We start from the raw sequence: 20,951 nt of genomic DNA on the forward strand, positions 1-20,951 counted from the left end.
ACACTTTCAGGTCCTAACTGGTGGTTATTGTGGTCTGTAGACACTAATGGTTGTCATGCTGGTTTCTCAATTCCACACATGCGTTCAAATCAAGCAGACCTGATCCCTGATATTCTCTCTCACAACGGTGAGAAAATCGTGTCAACAATGGTTGGAACATTCCACATTGTCTGCAGTGAAACAACATCTTTCTCTCCTGTAGGAAGATATGGATTTGTTAGATTTTCTATTGGGTGATAAATCTCCATGTTCTAAAAGATGTATTTATACTACTTATAATGACATTTGGAATCTGTCCCAAATGGAAGCTGTTGCATGTTTAAGACAAATTGAACAGGATAATGTAGATAAAGTGCCTGCTGTTGTTGATAATAGTATTAATATGCTGTCTTCTGGTATTTATAAGTTAAGTAACATTATGTCTGTTATTGATATGCAAAGTAAAATGTCAACATTGTATCATGGGCAAAGTCAGCTTAGAGCTATTATGCAGGTTAGCTGGAGGCTTCAAACCTTTAAGAACGTACCATTGCGTTATTTGATTTACAGTAATTTATTCTTGCCCTTTAATTTAACATGCAAACAACAACTTATGGCAATGAAAGACTCAACCTACACAATGCTGCATTTAGAGAAATTAGAACAACTTCCCTTCACAATAGCAGAGACATCCTCAGCTGTGTAGTTGATACACAGCATTATCTCTTTACCTATTTCGACATTTCAGTTCTAGCTTGCATTAAAAAACATTTTCCTGTTGGTAGATTTGAACCCCTTGGAGGCAGCTTCATTCATGAGTTATGGTCACTTTCCTTTCCCTATCATTGTGAATGTGACTCTTCCCAAACATGTTAAGATCCATTGCGCATGTAATGCTGCAGCACATTATTTGGCCTGTTATTTAAAAGGAATACTGGTTCCCCCAATTCTTCAGCTTATTACAGTCCTTTCAAATGGGAGTCATTTAATGCGTAGTGATCAAGACTGTTGCGGAATGCAAGCTGGAGTCCCCTGCATCGCGTCTATTTCCCAGCTCATAACTTGCTGCAACAGCGTCCTGTTCCACCCTACGCATCGGATTGTAGATAGGTCGTTGTGCCCTTCCATCCCAACTTTGAAGGCAGATTTCAACAAACTAAGAAGACTCAAAGCGTTATTGTTTAAAAAAAAAGGTAGCTCTCATATCTGCCCATGAAACCTTTGAATTGCAGGTGCTAGTACTTCTTGTGAAATATAGTCATTGTTAAACTCAAACCTCCCACTGCAATTCAGTGAATTGGTGCAACGAATTTGTAACACATCTAACACAGCCAGACTCTCACATTTTTTAAAGATTGTCTGTTCTGGCCTAGTCAATTTATTACAAACTGTCTTTGGAATAATACCGTCTTTTATTCATTCAATTTTTTCCAATGTGTTTGGATGATTTCTGCTACTGTTATTCCACATTTTCAACATTTTACCCATAATACCCAGAGTCAGGAAATCTTGCCAAGGAGGCAAGCCTTTTCTTACTTCAGACCTAGACTTTGGACCACTCATTCTCGATGCTCAGATAACTTTTAAAAACCTGGCTGTTCACATTCTCAAACTCCTCTTAAATTCTTCTTCTGCTAGTGATTACATGATGGAGTGACCCTTTACTGTATGAGCCCAGTGCTGGGAAACCTTATGTAGGTTGCCATGCGCTTTACATAATACGTATAATAATAATTGTAAGTCGTCTTTTGCTTCTCCGCAATAGATGTTCCATGAGCATGAGTGCATGCTTCTGTATTTTGGAATATTTCTACTATAAGAACTAGATCTTGATTGGTAGTTAACATTCCGGCCGGCCTGTTTTATCTGCGTACAACCCGTGTTTCAGTGCCTCTGGTGCCCCTTCGAATGAGCACTGGATATTTGCCTGGCTTTGCAGACGCCCGCTGCTGTGGACACTGAACTGCTAATAAGCCCCTTATCGACCCATTTTACGGACTGTCGTTTGGGGTTTTGGTTTCTCCACAATGCAAGGTTTGAGACACTCCTTTTTGAGGAAATATGTGCATCGACACATGGACCACTGAATAGAGGCTCTACTAACACGGATGGAGGTTACCCGGTAGCAATCTCAGCATCGGCTGAGACCAATGATCATGTCTGTTCTTTGGAACTCAAGACTTTGGCCGCCGATCATTCGTCTTCTGTGGAGTCTGATTCCTTTTAGGAATTCCTGACCTTTGAATTTGCAATTGACACAATGGATTACTCCATTGCACCATCATTTGACTATTTTTTTATTGAAAAATCATTTCCTATATAAATTAATTGCCAAAAATACAATGTTATGAATTATTCTTTGAGTTTGTTTATCTCTCAGCATTTTTTTGTGATTTATTGTGCTATTATCCAGACCAAAGGGAGGCTGTCATGTGTTTCTTGTATGGAGCACTGTTGTTTTCCCTTTGTTAGCCTAATTATGCACATTGTAGGCTGCTTCTGTTTTGCACATGTTACTAAATATCACGCTTGCTTTTGTACCACATTGAATTTTCAACCAGAACCAGCATATTTTTCACATTTTATTCTTTTCCTGGGATTTAGTCTGACCAGCCTAGGCAAGATAAAAACAACTTTGCCCCTTGTTATTCTGCCTGGTCAGACAGTAGCACCTAGACATAATAAAAGAATGCAGCTTCTGTTTTGAATACACATATATTGTAATATAACTGAGAACAGGGGTTCTTAAAACACGCACACAGAGTAAAGGTCCTGAGACAAGAGTGCTGGGTCAGCTGGGATGTAGAACATCCACCTATGTAAGCTAAAGTACGTGATCTGCCACTAAACCCAGAGATTTATAACCACTCAGGGTCTGCCACTAAACCCAGAAATGTATACCCACAAAGCTTCAGTAGTGGGGGAGGTGTTTGCCAGATCTGTCAAATTACATGACAGGGCTGTTTATTGTATATGGTTTATTAACCATACTGATGGTATTATTGACATGTATTTGTTTTCTAATTGTGGCATAATTAGTGCATGATATTTTAAATAAACATTGTAAACTTCTTTGTGTCTCTGGACAAATACGAGTGAGAAAACAAAAGGGTGTGTTATATTACTGTGATCCCTGGGAGGGTAGGGAGTATTGTGTTCTGGGGTGTCAAATCACTTGTCTCTCTGGAAAGGTTAGGAGGGCAAGAGAGGCACTATAGCTCATTGAACTCGGGCTCATAGATACTGATTTGTTATGGTGAATCAGGCCCCTACATACTGAGATTCAATGGTCCTAAGCATAGATCTGTTCCTGAGCAGAATCCCTGCAACACAGCATGACCAAATTTTTCAGTTCTGAAGCCCATCTCTAGTATCTTTTTTCAGTTAAAATGTAGTTCCTTATACAAAATAAAGTTGTGACTGCTGATTGGTGCAATGTGTGCCACATAATTACCAAGGGTTGCTGATTTATAAATCGTTCAGGTGTAGACACACAAAATATATGGTTTGCTCAAGTACTCATTATCATGTGCAGCACTCATGCAACCTTGTGGTTATGATCTTATTTATCATATGATATTACTTGATAAAATCTGCCTATATGAGATTCAACCTGAATCCCGGAACACCTCCTTCAACTTGCATAGTCTGTATTCTGTGTTGTACCATTCAAAGGCTCGCTCCCTCATGCAGGCGGCACTCAAATCGATTGACCTGGAAAAGGCTTTCGACACAATAGGCTAGGGCCATTTATTCAAGACTATGGCAAGTATGAGTCTCGGAGATGGTTGGGTGAAATGGGTGAAAGTGTTATACGCATGTCGACAGCGAGGGTTAGGATGGGCAAAACAGTATCCAAACAATATGTGATCTGCTGCGGCACTCGGCAGGGATGCCCTCTGTCGCCCCTTTTATTTGCCCTGGCAATTGAGCCTCTAGCTGTACTGTTTCCACAGGGAGGCGAGGGCATGGGTTTGATAGTGGATGAGCGAGACCATATGATCTCTTTATTCACAGATGATCTCCTGAATTACTTGAAGGATGCTGTGGTTGGCTCTGACACAGCACTAGGCCTCCTGGGATGATTTGAGCTCCTATCGGGATAACAGGTCAAGAAAAACAAGATCTACCTGTTTCCTGTGGCTGGTGTCCTGGTCCGACCCCCAACTCTACCTGTAGATCTTAATTGGGAACCCATTACCTTCAAGTATTTCGGTATTCATATTGTCCTCTCTCTTGATGACCTGAGGGGGGTGATCTAGACAGGGCGCTTCTGTCCCTTAGGTTTTGCGTTAATTTTTGTTGCTGTTTGCGCTTGCCTATGATGGCCAGAATTTCTCTAGCTAAATTGGTCATGCTGCCTTGTCTGCTATATTTCTTCGTCAACCTCCTGATCTTAATGTCTACGGAATGTTTTCGACAAAGGGACTCCTTGTTACAGGACCTTATTTTGGGAGATGGGCAGCTGAGAGTCTCATTAAGGACACTAAAATGCATCATGACAGAGGGGGGCGTGGGGTGCTGAATTTTGAGCTTTATTTGCTTCCTTCTTAAAAGCAATGGCTTGCGCAGTAGTTGGAGGGAGTGAACATGGAGGGTACACGCCCCAGCCTATTTGTAGCTAAACTGCTCGACCCAACAATGATAGTCCCTTACCAGTCAATCACGGCCCTGGAGTGTTGGAAACGTTGCATGACCAAAATTGCCCGGAAACCCCGATATGCAACGGTGTTGCCCCTGGTTGGTTTTCCCCTCATGTTCGATAGTCAGTAACACAATACCACCTCGGGTCTGGATATCTAGCACAAGAATTATATCATGAAGCTGGACGTGCAATCCCTTATATGGACTATCTCAAAATTATAATAGATATTAGCAAAAGGAGGGGAATCATCCCTATAGGACTAGAACCATCACTCACCCAAGGGTGACATGCTTCATCATATGGGTTCCTCCTACCAGTAGGAAATCCTAGTCCTACTGGGAGCTACAACTTCCTCACTGTGATGAAGGAGCTCAGAGATGTTTTCATAGATATTCAATCAAGGAGCTAGGATCCTAAAATCCCATATGTGAAGATTACGGTGTAGTGATGGTGCAGTGCAACAAAAAGAAAGATAAACTAATGGTGAATCAAACCTGCCTAGGAAGATGCAAAAACTGTCTTTACTGTGATGCTCTCACTGGCAGGATTAAAAAGAAGCAGTGCAAAGAGTAGTATGGATATAAAACTACTCTATAAATGGGTCGACATGTTTCAGCCTATTTGATCAGTACTCTGTATCAGTGGCTTTCTTCAGGACCAAGAAGGTTTCCCATAACACAAGGTTGAAATATATACTATTCAAATTCATGCATATGACTTATATGACTCCTGAACCTCCTTTAAGTTGTGTTCGGTGGGGAAATGTGCAGATGCCTGAGGTGGAACCAGTGATGCAGACCTTATACATATGACCTGGGTCTGCACCGTGTTGCATCAATTTTGGATGAGGTATTTACAAGGATCCGTACCACGCTGGGGCGCACGCTTGACTCCATGATCGAAGTAAGTTTTTGGGGGCTTTTTCCCTGACCACACAAGCGGAAGGTGAGAAAAAGATTAATTGATCTGGCCATGGCACTCGCCAAAAGGAGGATAGCAATGTCCTGGAGATCTGCCAATAGGCCCCCGAGAGGGATCTGGAAACGGGATGTAACCTGCTGGGCTGGGGGAAAGGGTAGAGTCCTAATTAGGGAGGAATCACAGGGATTAAGACGCCACCCCATAAATGTACAGTGGAAGGAGCTACTTGATGCCTAGGAACACCTGATGCAGGCGCATAGCGGAGAAGAGAGGAGCGGGGATGCGAATGAGTCGGAGTAGGATAATGATATGGCCTAGGGCATTTTAGCATACACGGCCCCTTGTGGAGACATCCAGGCACAGGGGAGATTTCGGAGCTGGATACTTTGAGACTTGGGTGCGGAGAGACTGGGTATCCCCCCATATACCTGTGTTGTTCCCAAAGCTCCCCCTTGTGAAAATGCCCACTGCGTAGTATATAATATGTTGGCCACAGACTTAGCCGCAAATAGATAGAACCCCCCCTTACCATACCATTATTATGAACCAGCATCTCCAGACTAAATTCCTGAATTACAGTATCTACCACCCCCCTGCATATGTTAGTTTAAAAGGTTGGTTTTAGTTGAGCATTTCATAATCCCCTTTCCGGGCTGAGTTGATCAATCTTGAAAACGATATGAATATATATGAGGCTCATATTGTCTGTTACACTGCTATGATATCAACTGAAAGTATTGGGGAAACAGCATATCACTTTAGCACTGTATAAAATGCTATTTATGGGTTTATGGGTACATGTTAAGATTAGAATGTACCACACAATGCATTCCTAAACAGAATTGAATTTTGCAATAAGCCATGTATAATGTTGGGAATGTCTGTTCACCTGCCTACATGATACATGCCAATAAAAAATATATTGAAAAAATGAAATTCACCCTGAAAATGAGGATAACGTGGATTTTGGTGCGTTCTGAGCTAATATCGCATGCTGGTATTTGACATACTTTTCCACAACATATTTCAAATGGTTTGATATCCCGAAATGTATCTTGGGCCAACTGTGGGGTATGGGGTTTATTGCAGTAAAGTATGGATCGTTTATTATTCCGATCCCAGGGTTCGGAAAAAATGGTGCTCCTTTTATGTTGACCCTATTCAATAGGTAGGCTTTGCAAGTGCAGTGTTTGGAAATTTGTAAAACTCAACATTTTTCTTTTAAAGTTATTTTTCTCATGAAAAATTCTTCGTCTCTAAAGTCATTTCCTGAAAATATTTAAAAGTACCGGTTTTACCTCACTTTTTCTAACAGTTTCATCAGGAACATTCAGATGTTAGTTTAGGCTTGGGAAAGCATCCTGACCGAGTGAGTGTGTATTACATTATTCTGATCACTCGAATGGTACTTCAACAGGAAAGAGAACTAACGTTTTACCAGACAGCGAATGCAATAGACAATCATGGAGTGAGCGAGAGAACTTGCTTGCACACATGTGCTATTCGAGTTTGTCATAAAAGTTAAAGATTTATTTCAAAATGGCGTTTCTCCCTACAGGTTTCACCAGCCATCAAGCTGTGGCGAGGACGGCTGGAAATATCCTCCTGCGTTTGGCAGACAGCCTTATTCTTCCACTCAATGTCAGCGACTATGGGGAGACACTGGACGCCTTCTTCAAAGCTGCTTTTACAGAGTACAACACTGGCCTGACAGCATGCAACATTCAACTAAGTGAGTGGGAGAGTGTCTTATCTAATGTAGACTGTTGGGAGGAGACCTAAAGTTCCCCTTTGGGTGTAGAAACAGTCATCAAGTTGTTAAGTTGGGGGGACAATGAAGTCATCACCTTTGGGAAAATAAGAGATCTTGAGATTTGTTTGCAGTTTCTGTTGGGATTCTATGAGTAAAATGGGAAAAAATACAGTCACGCGATTATATCATTAAAAAATGAATCTGACCAGCGTTTTATTGTGGAATAGAAAAAAGGGACGGGTGGAATGCCTGAATTAATCTCAGCCACTGGTAATTACACTGGGCCGCATCCAGTCCATCGTTTTTGTTATTTGCACATCATGCCACCTCAGTCAGGAACCAGGTTCAACTCTGAAACTTTCCTTTGTAAATATAAATCCATATTTGTAAAGCGCAAAGTACTAACTGTTACGGGTCTCAAGGCGCTGGGGGCCGTCGTGGAAATTAAGTGAGCTACTGCCCAGACAGAGCAGGGCAGGACTGGGAACCAAAACCAGCCCTGACAAAGTGCTCGGGCGCCCCCCACCCCCCGGGGCGGTGGCGTAACGAACCTTGAGGGGGCCCCCCTGCATGGTACGTGAAGGGGCCCCCTCGGGACTCAATCTAGAGCTCCCTAGCAGAAGTGCAGTGCTGACGGGGCACCCTGGAGGGTGAGGGCCCCCCGCACCATGGGGGCTGCAGGGGCATCTGTTACGCCCCTGCCCCGGGGGTTGGGGGTGCAGCCGAGCTCTTTGCCAAGGCCGGTTTTCGGACGATTTTGTTGTGCTGCAAAAACGACCCTGTAACAAAAAAGGCCACCAGGGGCCCAAAACTGGCCCCCACCCTTGCGGCCCACCAGGGGATTGCCCAGTGCCCGCAACGGCCAGTCCGGCCCTGGCCCAGAGTCACATGGTGCTGAGCTGAGCTGTCGCTGGAGCCAGAGATTGAACCGTGAGAAACCCTGTGTTCCGAAGTCTGCTGCCCTGGCCGCTGCCCCACACCCCTTCACCTGCACCCCACCTCTCCTTTCCCCTTGCTAATTTAGGATGGCGATCCAATCACTGGTGCTCTCTCGCATAGATAATAGAAATGACATGGCTACCGAAATGTGCTCTGTTTCTTCGAATGTCTGCTTCATTCTGCGACCTGTCTTGTTGTGGAAAGAGGAAAGTGCAAACATATCTCACCTTTCCTCAGATCTCAGCATTCCCTCCCGTTGGAAGTACAAAAAACAGAGTACACTAAGAGAGAAATTGCATCTCAATATCTATATTTTCTGACATTTTATTTTTTTCTGGATCGTGCATCCCTTACAACAATGATACTGTATGTTTTCTGCCCCTGGACTTCTGCTCCTCTGCATTAGTGCATATTGCACACTGTACTCTAAACATAGCGGTCACTCATCCGCTAAGGTGGAGGAGCATCGCCCCACTGAGCAGTTCAAAAGTGAAAAATAGAATTATTAATAACGCAACGTTATTATCATTTCATTTTACCATACTGGCTCAGTTGGTGGGGGGGTGGGCGGGGCTTGCCTGTTCAGAGCTGGGCGAGGAGTGGTAGGCACTTTCTAAGTGCGAATGACAGTTTGGCCAGCCATCTTGGGCCAGCCAAGCAGTCATGTGCACTTAGCATGTTCTCCACCAGGTTGTATTGCACAGCCTGGGTGGGGAACATGCACAGCCTCCCAGTCCCTCTCTGAGCGCCGAAACACGGTGCATAGGCCAATCACAATGCTGCTGTAAGGCAGTGTTGTGATCGGCCAGGGGACTCTGGGCGGCTGTGTGCTTCATGCTGCCGGAGAAGAGGTTGGAGGAGAGGTGGCGGACCACAGCACCCAGGTAAGTACTTTTATTTATTTTATTCTTCCCACCTCTGCTCCCCCTCACCCCTCCACCACCGTTTGGTAGCAGCTTCTACTCTCCAGGCAACCCTTCATTGAGGCACCCATGCATTGCATTTCTTGTGCTCTTTACATTAAAACACTTTCTATTGTGTTTTTACATTTCTAATCTTACAACTGTCTTATTTTTCCTTTGAAGCCCCGCTTGAAGAATCGATTGCCAAGTTCAAAACTGCAGCTGCCAGCATTGAACAGCACATAGCGGCCCTGCGGCAAAATGACCAGCGGTGAGTGGTGTAATAGTCCATCCATCCTCACCATAGAATGAAGAAGATTGGGAAAGAGGAATACTGCTTCTATCCTGGCATTTAGGTCACTACTAAAGGTGGCTATATATGTGTGTGTGTGGTTTTGCTTTTGTGCTGTTTTAGGCTACGTTTAGTAGAATCGAGGTGGTAAATGTGTGAAGTGGGGTCTCAGGTAAGGTGGGTTGGACGTAGGGAGGTGGGAAGTTGTGGGAGGGAAGAGGTGATGTGCCTGTCTGAAAGGGACAATTTCATGATCCCTGCTTTCCTTGTCTGAGGGTCATGCCACTGACAGGGAACAGGTCCAGGCTGCAATTCAGCCCTCTGACAAGGTCAATATAGCAGCAAGATTTTGCAGCCAGTAAAACCAGGTCCATGTGAATGTAACTGCCCATTCATGATAGAGTAAAGCATAATTCCACAGGGGAATCCTGCTTCATTCAACTCAATATTAGGGCCTTAGTAGTCAGAGTACAGCCTGTGCGGATGCATCAAGAGATCAATAAGATTCCACATAGAGCAGGCACACGCTGTGACAAGCTTGAGCATTGCATGTGCAACGAATCTATGACAAAATATCGACTACAAAAATATCTACCTACCAAAATATCGCAACAAAAATATCGAGGACAATAATATCGAGATCCTTCCTCTAACACGGTAAGTACAAAAATATTGAAAAAATATATCTATGTCAAAAATATCGTTTTTTAGAAAATATCGTTTTATTTTAATAAAAAAACAATGTAATATTAACAAAATAATACTTATAAATGTAATAAACATAGTTAAAAATATATTATAATATTTTAAATGAATAAATAATGTAATAAAAACTAATAATAATAAATATATAATACATAGTATATACTTCATTAATAATAACTCTAAAATTATTTTAATAACTTATAAATAAATGGAAATATAATAAATTACAAATAAATGTATATACATAAAATATTAATATAAATAACAATTAATAACAATGTTAAACTAATAAAAAAAAAAAAATTTGGGATAGCGTACGGGTAAAAATTACTATTCCCACTCCAGAGAGTGCAACAGTAGTGAAAGTGTTGGATAGCGTAGGGGTAACAATTACTATTCCCACTCCAGAAAGTGCAACAGTAGGGAAAGTGTTGGATAGCGTAGGGGTAAAAATTACTATTCCCACTCCAGAGAGTGCAACAGTAGGGAAAGTGTTGGATAGCGTAGGGGTAACAATTACTATTCCCACTCCAGAGAGTGCAACAATAGGGAAAGTGTTGGATAGCGTAGGGGTAAAAATTACTATTCCGACTCCAGAGAGTGCAACAGTAGGGAAAGTATTGGATAGCGTAGGGGTAACAATTACTATTCCCACTCCAGAGAGTGCAACAGTAAGGAAAGTGTTGGATAGCGTAGGGCTAACAATTACTATTCCAACTCCAGAGAGTGCAACAGTAGTGAAAGTGTTGGATAGCGTAGGGGTAACAATTACTATTCCCACTCCAGAAAGTGCAACAGTAGGGAAAGTGTTGGATAGCGTAGGGGTAAACATTACTATTCCCACTCCAGAGAGTGCAACAGTAGGGAAAGTGTTGGATAGCGTAGGGGTAACAATTACTATTCCCACTCCAGAGAGTGCAACAATAGGGAAAGTGTTGGATAGCGTAGGGGTAAAAATTACTATTCCGACTCCAGAGAGTGCAACAGTAGGGAAAGTATTGGATAGCGTAGGGGTAACAATTACTATTCCCACTCCAGAGAGTGCAACAGTAAGGAAAGTGTTGGATAGCGTAGGGCTAACAATTACTATTCCAACTCCAGAGAGTGCAACAGTAGGGAAAGTGTTGGATAGCGTAGGGGTAAAAATTACTATTCCCACTCCAGAGAGTGAAACAATAGGGAAAGTGTTGGATAGCGTAGGGGTAAAAATTACTATTCCCACTCCAGAGAGTGCAACAGTAGGGAAAGTGTTGGATAGCGTAGGGGTAACTATTACTAATCCAACTCCAGAGAGTGCAACAGTAGGGAAAGTGTTGGATAGCGTAGGGGTAACAATTACTATTCCAACTCCAGAGAGTGCAACAATAGGGAAAGTGTTGGATAGCGTAGGGGTAACAATTACTATTCCAACTCCAGAAAGTGCAACAGTAGGGAAAGTGTTGGATAGCGTAGGGGTAAAAATTACTATTCCCACTCAGGAGAGTGCAACAGTAGGGAAAGTGTTGGATAGCGTAGGGGTAAAAATTACTATTCCCACTTCAGAGAGTGCAACAGTAGGGAAAGTGTTGGATAGCGTAGGGGTAAAATTTGCTATTCCCACTCCAGAGAGTGCAACAGTAGGGAAAGTGTTGGATAGCGTAGAGGTAAAAATTACTATTCCCACTCTGGAGAGTGCAACAGTAGGGAAAGTGTTGGATAGCGTAGGGGTAAACATTACTATTCCCACTCTGGAGAGTGCAACAGTAGGGAAAGTGTTGGATAGCGTAGGGGTAAAAATTACTATTCCCACTCCAGAGAGTGCAACAGTAGGGAAAGTGTTGGATAGCGTAGGGGTAACAATTACTATTCCAACTCCAGAGAGTGGAACAGTAGGGTAAGTGTTGGAAACCGTAGGGGTGAAAATAAAAAACGTATAAATAAATGTATTTTTTTAAATAATAAAAATATTAACTATTAAATAAATATAAACCATTTACAAATACCAATACGATTATTATTACAAACATGATTATCAAAATATTTTTAACATAAAAAATAAATACCATATAATAATATTTAATTACCAATTAATAATTAATTAACAATTATATAATTAACAAACCAATTAATTAAAGAACATTATTACTTAATTACATTTAAATTACTTCCCACCCTATTCCCCTATAAACCCACAACCCGCTACAGAACATATTTATCAATTAATCAATTAATTAAAATGAATTACCAATTAATTAAAACATTTTACCAATTAATTAAAATTAATTAATAATTCCTACTAATTAATAATTAATTTAACATATTTAAATTACTTCCCACCCTATTCCCCTATAAACCCACAACAGAACATATTTATCAATTAATCAATTAATTAAAATTAATTACCAATTAATTAAAATTAATTACCAATTAATTAAAATTAATTTATAATTCCTACTAATTAATAATAAATTTATCATAATTAAATTACTTCCCACCCTATTCCCCTATAAACCCACAACCCGCTACAGTACTAAAATACAAAATGTAATTAAATTACATAACAATAAATTAAAAACATAATAAATACATAATAATATACACAAAAATATTTTAAAAATCGATATTAGTAACATCGAAATTATTAACATCGATCTTACTGACATCGATATTTCAAACTTCGATATTACTAATATCGATATTAAATTTATCGATATTACTTACCTTCTATATTATGTCCCTTCGATATTTAAACTTCGATATAATTGTATATCGATATTTAAATATCGATATTTTGTCTGCATACCATGTGCAACATCGTCCAATGTCCCAGTACAAGTGCTCTCTACAAAAGATGTGTCTCTGAGCCCTTGACAGTCATCATTTCGAAATCACATTGTCACCATCCAGTCTAGTAAGCTCACCATGTAGCTGTCTGTCTCATGACCATTGAAATCATCTGACACCGCCCCTGGACCAGTAAGCTCCCTCATATGTCTTCGGGCCCATAAGCTCACCTTGTTGCTGTGACCACTTTCAGTAAGCCCACCTTGTGTTAGTCCATCATCACATACGACAAGTCATGCTGTTTAGCTGTCTCCATCAAAGTAATTTTATTCAGTGTTTCACTTTACATTGAGGACTTCTTCCAGTTATGCAAAGCAAATCAGGATCTTCAAGAATGACTGCAAGAGATCCTCGGTCATCGGATGGGGAGCCGGGCAGCTCAGTGGATGCCGCTCACTGCGGGCTCCACCTGATGACTTTCCACTAGCCGGCATAGCCCTGAGGCCTCCCCCGCTAATCTCTATGAGGCAGGGACGACCACAAACAAGATACGGTCCTATGATTTCCTGTGACTGTCTTTTCCACTGGTTGGCACAGTGGTGAGGCCCCCCTGCTGGTCTTCAAGAGGAAGGGATTATTATTGAGAGCAGGTCCTGTAATTTTGTTTTTAATTTGATTTTGTTCTCTCTATTATTGTCCTGCACTGAGGGCAGAGGAGGTTGCCCTCCCTACCACTGACTCCCTGGTGGAGAGAGCTGCAGAGCATGACCACTGCTTGCCGACGACGTGTAATCTGACTGGCAGCAGATTTTGACAGGCCCGCTTGCACATCTAACTGCACCAGGTGATCTGCGACTGCTGCTGGGCCTCCATGTTAGGGCTCCCAATGCCCTGGAAACCTCTCCCACAAAATAGTGACACTCTAAACACTAAGGGCCATATGTATGAACACATTTTCCCATAGACACAGAATGGGTAAAACCCTTTGATACATCTGGCCCTAAAAAGCCAAAAGAAATCTTGATTTCTCCTTTCAGGTTCCTAGACAGGGAAGAAGGACTATGATTTCTCCTCTCAGGTTCCTAGAAAGGAAAGAAGGACTATGATTCCATAGCACTAGTTTTCTGATAAGGCAGGAATCTCGTAATGAACACAGAGATCTCCACCACTCCATTGAATGAGCTCTATAAGCCCTATAATGACAGACATTTCGCAGCTAATAAATGTCGGAATATACATTGCTGCTTCGATTTCTCTCTCTTTATCTGGAAAATCACTGAAGATCTCTAGCTCTACCCACCGCCCTTTCTGACAGGCCCTCACTTCTGCCTATACTCCCTTCAGGCAATTATTTAGTCAATAGAAAGTTGTGTTCCCCAAAGTTCCATTGACTACCTTTACAAGCATTTTACCCCTCTAGCCTTCAGTACCTTTATCCATCATGGAGCAATACACACACAGTTCTAACAATAATATATGGGCTGCAATACATTCAATATCATTTACCCTCCAACCCTATCTAAAAATGCAATGAAGAATTTTAAACATAAATTACTCTAAAGGAATTCTGAAATGCTTATCTCTGACTCCTATATCTGACCCATAAAAGACCCCCTAGTTAATGACCTTATCTTCTTCACAAATAGAAGAGCATGATGGAAGAGAGCTATTACCTCCTCACTCCAAATTCACTTTTCCAAGAAAACACCCCACAGACTACGCTTTTCCATTATACCCTCACCTATCTTCCAGGCAGAAGCTACCATCTCACTATACAATAATGGAAACATACTCATACAGTCATCTGACAGGAACCTAGAATGGTTCGACAAGATCTTTTTGAAGATCAAAAATACGGTGTCGAAAATGCCCTTCCTACCCGCAGTAGCCCTGCCTAACATCTTTCTACCAAATGACAGTCGCCTCCCTTTTCTTCCCCCACCTTATCGCCTACATCACCTCGCAACCACTCCCTATCCTACAACAGAACCAACTCTATTAAATACAGACCATCTGGTCATAGCTTTGTCTCTTCACCCTCTCCCACTATCCTCCTATCTCACATTCCCCCTCATGTATCTCACAGGAGGAGTGAAACTAATATACAGGGCTGTGATTCTGACAGCGGATTCAAACAGAATGGTCCCAGGACCTCTGTCCGCCCACCCAGGTATATCTGCTTCCGCCACTCTCTTGAATAACCAATTGAATACTTACTTGACCTCTTCAACATTATCACATTCACTGACCAGCAACACCCAAATCCTGTAACTGACGAGACATGGAGACCCCTGCTATCTTCTCTACCTATCATCACTCCCAGCTCCCAACACTCTGACCCACACTCCCCTCCCTCTTCTCCCACCTCTCCGGTCTCCTACCAGGTCACCCCTGGTCCCCCCACCACCCCAGAGAGTCCGCTCACAACTTTCATCCCCAGTCCAAGCCACGCTTGCTCCTATAGCACCCTACCCTGGAGAACAAACTTTACGCCATGGATAGAGACCTCCAGCTTATCAAAGCAGATCTCCAGAAACTTATACTCAACACCTCAAAGCAGGAGAATTGCTGGAACCACATTCAGGCACCTAAAGTTAATAGAACCTCACAATCTAACTTATAAGAGATGTTCCAATGAAATGCAAATTGCTTCAAACACTGAGAACCCTTTGAAATCAAGACCCCACCCCAATGCCTCTACCAGACCTCAGAGAATCACCAAACATCTTTCTGACAATTATATTTACTCCCTACTAGGTTCCTACAACTCCACTCCTGTAGGCCCAGCCCCTTCACAGTTCACTATCCAGATCACCCCTCCAACCTAGTCTTGACCTTAGAACTCTGAACAAGTGTAATCTTCTGCAGGTCCCAACTACTCATCATGAGACACTAATGACCAAATCTCATACCAAGTCCATGCTTCTCAACTGCAGATCAGTGGTTAAACACGCGACAGACAACGCTGATCTCATACTTGCACAAGACCTTGATCTCCTAATCTTAATGGAAACCTGGCTGAATGACACTTCCTCACCCGTTATGGACATTCTAGTTGCACACAACTTTGACATCATCAGACTAGACAGACCAAGACAAGCAGAAAGCAGCTTAGCATGCATTTTCCACTCCTCGCTCACCCTGAAACAAGCTCATACTGCTCGAATGCCTTCTTGTGAATATCTAGGTATCAATATATGGAACACCAATGAAGATAGTATGCTTTTTAAACACTCTATACCACCCCCATGCAACAATCTCCTTTGATTGAACAGCTAATGGAGACTAGTGTATCTTACTCAGACCAACACACCAACCATATCTTCCTCAGGGATTTCAACATTCACTGGAATGACACTAATGCACATTTACTGAACCTTCAAAGCCTTCCTCGTGGACTTCAACCTCACCCAATCATGTAATGGCTCTACACATAATAGAGGGGCAACCCTCGACCTTATCATCTCCAAAAACAATGTCATACAAATGGAATCCATATCCCCTTGCAACTGGTCTGATCACAATCTAGTTTCCTTACCTTATCCTGGGAAAAACCTTAGTTTGACAGGGTCAACCACGTAAAACCAAACAATGGACCAAAGACCCAAGAAATACATACCTTACAGAGCTATCTTCTATCAGCAACAAAATCGTACAACCCCCTATAAACATGGTGAATCTTAACGATCTCACAGATCACTATTGCCAATCTATGTCAGACATTCTTAACGCAGTTGCTCCAAAAGAGCTAAAAAGACTCACCTGCAAACAATCCAAACCCTGGTTCAACTGCAACCTTAATGAAGAAAGACGCAAGTTAAGAGCTGCTGAGGGAACTTGGAGAATCTCTCCCTCCTTCTCTCACCTCAAGCATTCGCGGTAGATGATAAGTGCCTATAATAAACATATCTGAAGATATAAAACAGAATACTTTGAGACACAACTAGATGAAGCCAAATTCAAATTCAAAAGCTTTATTCGGTACATTATACATGACCATAAAAGCATTCTAATAACAAATGTAAAAAAGACATATTATGATTAATAAAAAAGCCATTAATTCTTGTACATCTTCAAAATTGTGTGCATAGATACAGTCCATTTTTTGATTTGTAATCCAAAGATTTCAGCCTTCAGTAAGTACCTTAAAATTGGTTAAAAAAGTCATTAATTAATAAAACTTCTCAAGAGTGCATACAGTACATTCGATTCGAGATAGCCACATACTTTTAGGATAGAGGACATTATAACTCCAACTTCAGTCATCATAGTGTTCATAAGTTAATGCCTCTAGATAGGAGTGAGCCTTTCTTCTCTTAATGGACATTTGTAAAAAATTACTAGCCGAAATCATAATTTTGTCATTTTCCAAACTAAAGATAAAATTAAAAGCTTGCTTATAATGATAAACTGTATTAGCTAAAAAAAAGAGGTTTCAAAACGAGTTCGCGAATGTCCCTGTAAAAATTACAGAATAATAGGAAATGTAGAGTGGACTGAGGTGATTTTCCGTCGCATGGGCAGTTTGGTAATATATGGTACCTTTTTCTGGACTTAGGAAATGCGACTAAATAATGTAGGGTACCAAGCCTTAGTCTTGTTTAAAAGAACCTATGTTGGGTATTTCTTACTTTAATCAGATAAGGTTGTATGCCAATAAAAAGTGGACGCTCATGGTAGGAAATGATAGTTTGTTTCGAGCTTGATTCAGCATCCCTTACCAAATCCATTGAGGCATAAAACCTTATGTTTAACTATTTTTACTATATCCTTGTATAGACATACGCTCTTTACTCTCTAGAGTTAATTTACTGCTTTTTAATAAGGATTGAATATATTCAAGCCAAGGTATTTTTCTACTATTGTCCAGAGCCAAACAGTCCAGTATTATATCCTTAGTAAACCTGGTTTCCTCTTTCGTCCATATTCCATGCCATAGAGTAAGTCCAGCTGTTCTTATAAAGTCACTAATATAAGGGACAGACAGCTCACTATGGGCTAGACAATTTTGTGTAGAACTTGGAACTGCTATCAAACGTTTTAAAAACATATTCTCTTGTCGTTGGAGGGTTGCAATATTAGACCTTCCCCACAAAGCTGCGCCATAACATGCAGTTGTGATTGATTTACTTCTATATAATGTAAGCATTTCCCTTATTGGTTTATTTCCTATTTTTGTTGAAAATCTAAATCTAAATATACCCTCGATTGTTCGCATAAATTTTAAGTTGGATAAGTTAATATGCGTGCCCCATGTACCATACTCATTGAACAATAAGCCCAAGTACGTATAACTTGAGACTCTGTCAATTACGGTGCCGCCCACATGGTGCTTTTTAATCCCTGTTCCATTCTTGCCACAAATCATGGTGAAAGTTTTAGTCAAATTAAGCTTTAGATCCTTTTCGTTCATGAAGTGAGCAAACTTTTCTATCAAACATTGCAGACCATTTGCAGTCCTTGAAACAAGGACGGCATCATCTGCATAAAGAAGCACTGGGGTGGGACGAGCACCTACCTTTGGGGCATCAACCTTGAGATTCTGCAGAAAAGAGTCCACATTATTTATTTATAATGACAATAGAAGGGGAGCTAAGACACACCCCTGTCTTATTACCCGGGTTACCCTAGAATCCTGCGTACATTCACCCTTTAAGCCAAAACGAACTCTGGATAATAGAAAGGTATAAATCTGGGACAAATAGATAACAATATCTTTCGGGGCACCTAGCTCAACCAGTGTTTGCCATAGTTTACCATGGTTAACCAGGTCAAAGCGCTGGTGAGATCAACAAAACAAAGGTGTAAAGCCCCTCCTTTTGCTAGGGTATACTTTCCCACCAATAAATCTAAATTTAAACATTGCTCTATCGTCCCAATACCTCTCCTAAATCCATACTGGGACTCTGAAAGTATGTTATTTTCGGAAACCCAGTCTTCTAGCCTTCCCAGCAAGACTCTCCCCATCAATTTAGAGGTAGAGTCAAGGAGGGATATAGGACAATAGCACTTAGTCTTCCCTCTATCCCCTTTTTTAAATATGGGAACTATTATGCTTTCAACCCAAGATATAGGTAGCATTCCATCTAGGGTTGCATTAAAAAAGTTCATTAAGATGGGTGACCAAAATTCGATGTCAGATTTTAAGACGTCGATTGGGACCCCATCGGGTCCAGCGGCTTTACCACTAGCACTTTTATTAAGTGCCCCTTTAATTTCATCTAGGTTTAACCGGGGTAGTCTAACAGGCTCGACTATAATGAAGTTGCTCATTTCTTTTTGCACAGCTGTGGCACCTCCTGGGTTGAAAATGTTTTCAAAATATGTTATCCATTCCTCCGGTGGGACTACAACATCTGTCTTTGCTGCTAAAATATCTCTAAAAAAAAAGGGTAATTGATGGTTTTCCAAAATAGGGTTGTATCGCGAGTTGTTGCAGCTTGTATTAGTTTTTCCCAAGCCTCCTCACGAATCTCACTTTTCCTACAGTCAGAGCAATTTTATACTTTCTCCTTAGGTTACTTAATTCCGAGTTATTCCTGGGTTTTGTATTTAAGGTTATTTTTAGTTCTTTGTTTAACCTTGAACATTCCTGGTTAAACCATCTGGGTTCCTGGTTACGCGTTTTATTCTTTTGTTTTATTTTTAAGTCATCTGCTATTTCTATAATAATATTGGAGAAAGCACCAATAATATCTGAATTAGTGATGAAGCCAAAACTAGACCCCAAAAAGTATTTGAACTTATCAAGCAACCCACAACCCTAACTCCTATTCGGGAGATAAGGGATCATCACTCTTTGGAAACGACTTCTCCACCCATTTCATGGAAAAGACATAGAAGATTGAATCAGAACTGCATCTTGCCTCCCAACATCTACCAAACCATTCCCTTCCCAATGTCCTTCCCATTCAACAACAGGGGAATACCCCCCTCCCAATCCAGCCTCTCCACTAAAAACAATGCTACCTGGAATGGTTTCAAATTTCCAGAAGTCGGCATATGCAACGTAATAACATTGCTAAAGACCTCCAACCATGTCTTTGATCCTGTGCCCACTAAACCTCTCAAAGAACTAAAATCATCCAATCTACCACTCTGGAGTAGGATTAATAATACATCCCTATCTCAGAGCTTGATTCCTGCTTGTCTAAAAATAGGACACATTCACTCCTATGTTCAAAAAGACTAATGCAGATCAGTCTGACCTCAATCAATCAATCAATCAGTGACACTTATAAAGCGCGCTACATACCCGTAGGGTCTCAAGGCGCTGGGGGGGGGGGGGTGCCGCTACTGCTCGAACAGCCAGGTCTTCAGCTTCTTCCTGAAGGAGAGGTGGTCTTGGATCAGGCGCAGGTTGGTCGGGAGGGAGTTCCAGGTCTTGGCGGCCAGGTAGGAGAAGGACCTTCCTCCTGTAGTCGCTCTTCGGATGCGGGGGACGGCGGCGAGGGCGTGGTTGGCTGATCGGAGGTGGCGTTTGGGAGCGTAGAAGTTGACTCGGCTGTTGAGGTAGCTCGGGCCTCGGTCGTGTAGGGCTTTGTGTGCGTGGGTGAGGAGGCGGAAGGTGATTCTTTTGTTGACGGGGAGCCAGTGAAGGTCTCTCAGATGTCCGGAGATGTGGCTGGTTCGTGGGATGTCGAGGATGAGTCTGGCCGAGGCATTCTGGATCCGCTGGAGTCTCTTCTGGAGCTTGGCGGTGGTACCGGCGTATAGGGCGTTGCCGTAGTCCAGACGGCTGGTGACGATGGCCTGGGTGACGGTCTTCCTGGTCTCGGTGGGGATCCACCAGAAGATCTTTCGTAGCATGCGCAGGATGTTGAAGCACGACGAGGAGACGGCGTTGACTTGTCTGGTCATGGAGAGGGAGGAGTCCAGGATGAAGCCCGGGTTGCGTGCGTGGTCTGTCGGTTTGGGTGCGGTGCCCAGGGCGGGTGGCCACCAGGAGTCGTCCCAGGCGGAGGGTGAAGAGCCCAGGATGAGGACCTCCGTCTTGTCTGAGTTCAGTTTCAGGCGGCTGGTCGTCATCCACTCGGCTACCTCTTTCATCCC

At 42.0% G+C, this 20,951-nt stretch overlaps 1 protein-coding gene across 1 annotated transcript in view; it reads left to right on the forward strand.

The window, feature by feature from the left end:
* NAALADL1 (N-acetylated alpha-linked acidic dipeptidase like 1) overlaps positions 1-20,951 on the forward strand; it is a 246,209-nt gene that overhangs the window by 134,979 nt on the left and 90,279 nt on the right. The window contains exons 16-17 of the mRNA XM_078660781.1: positions 7,104-7,277; positions 9,323-9,410. Of these exons, the coding sequence (XP_078516907.1) occupies positions 7,104-7,277; positions 9,323-9,410 (262 nt within the window). The remainder of the gene's footprint in view (positions 1-7,103; positions 7,278-9,322; positions 9,411-20,951) is intronic.

Source organism: Lissotriton helveticus, chromosome 9, assembly GCF_964261635.1.
Source record: "Lissotriton helveticus chromosome 9, aLisHel1.1, whole genome shotgun sequence".
NCBI lineage: Eukaryota > Metazoa > Chordata > Amphibia > Caudata > Salamandridae > Lissotriton > Lissotriton helveticus.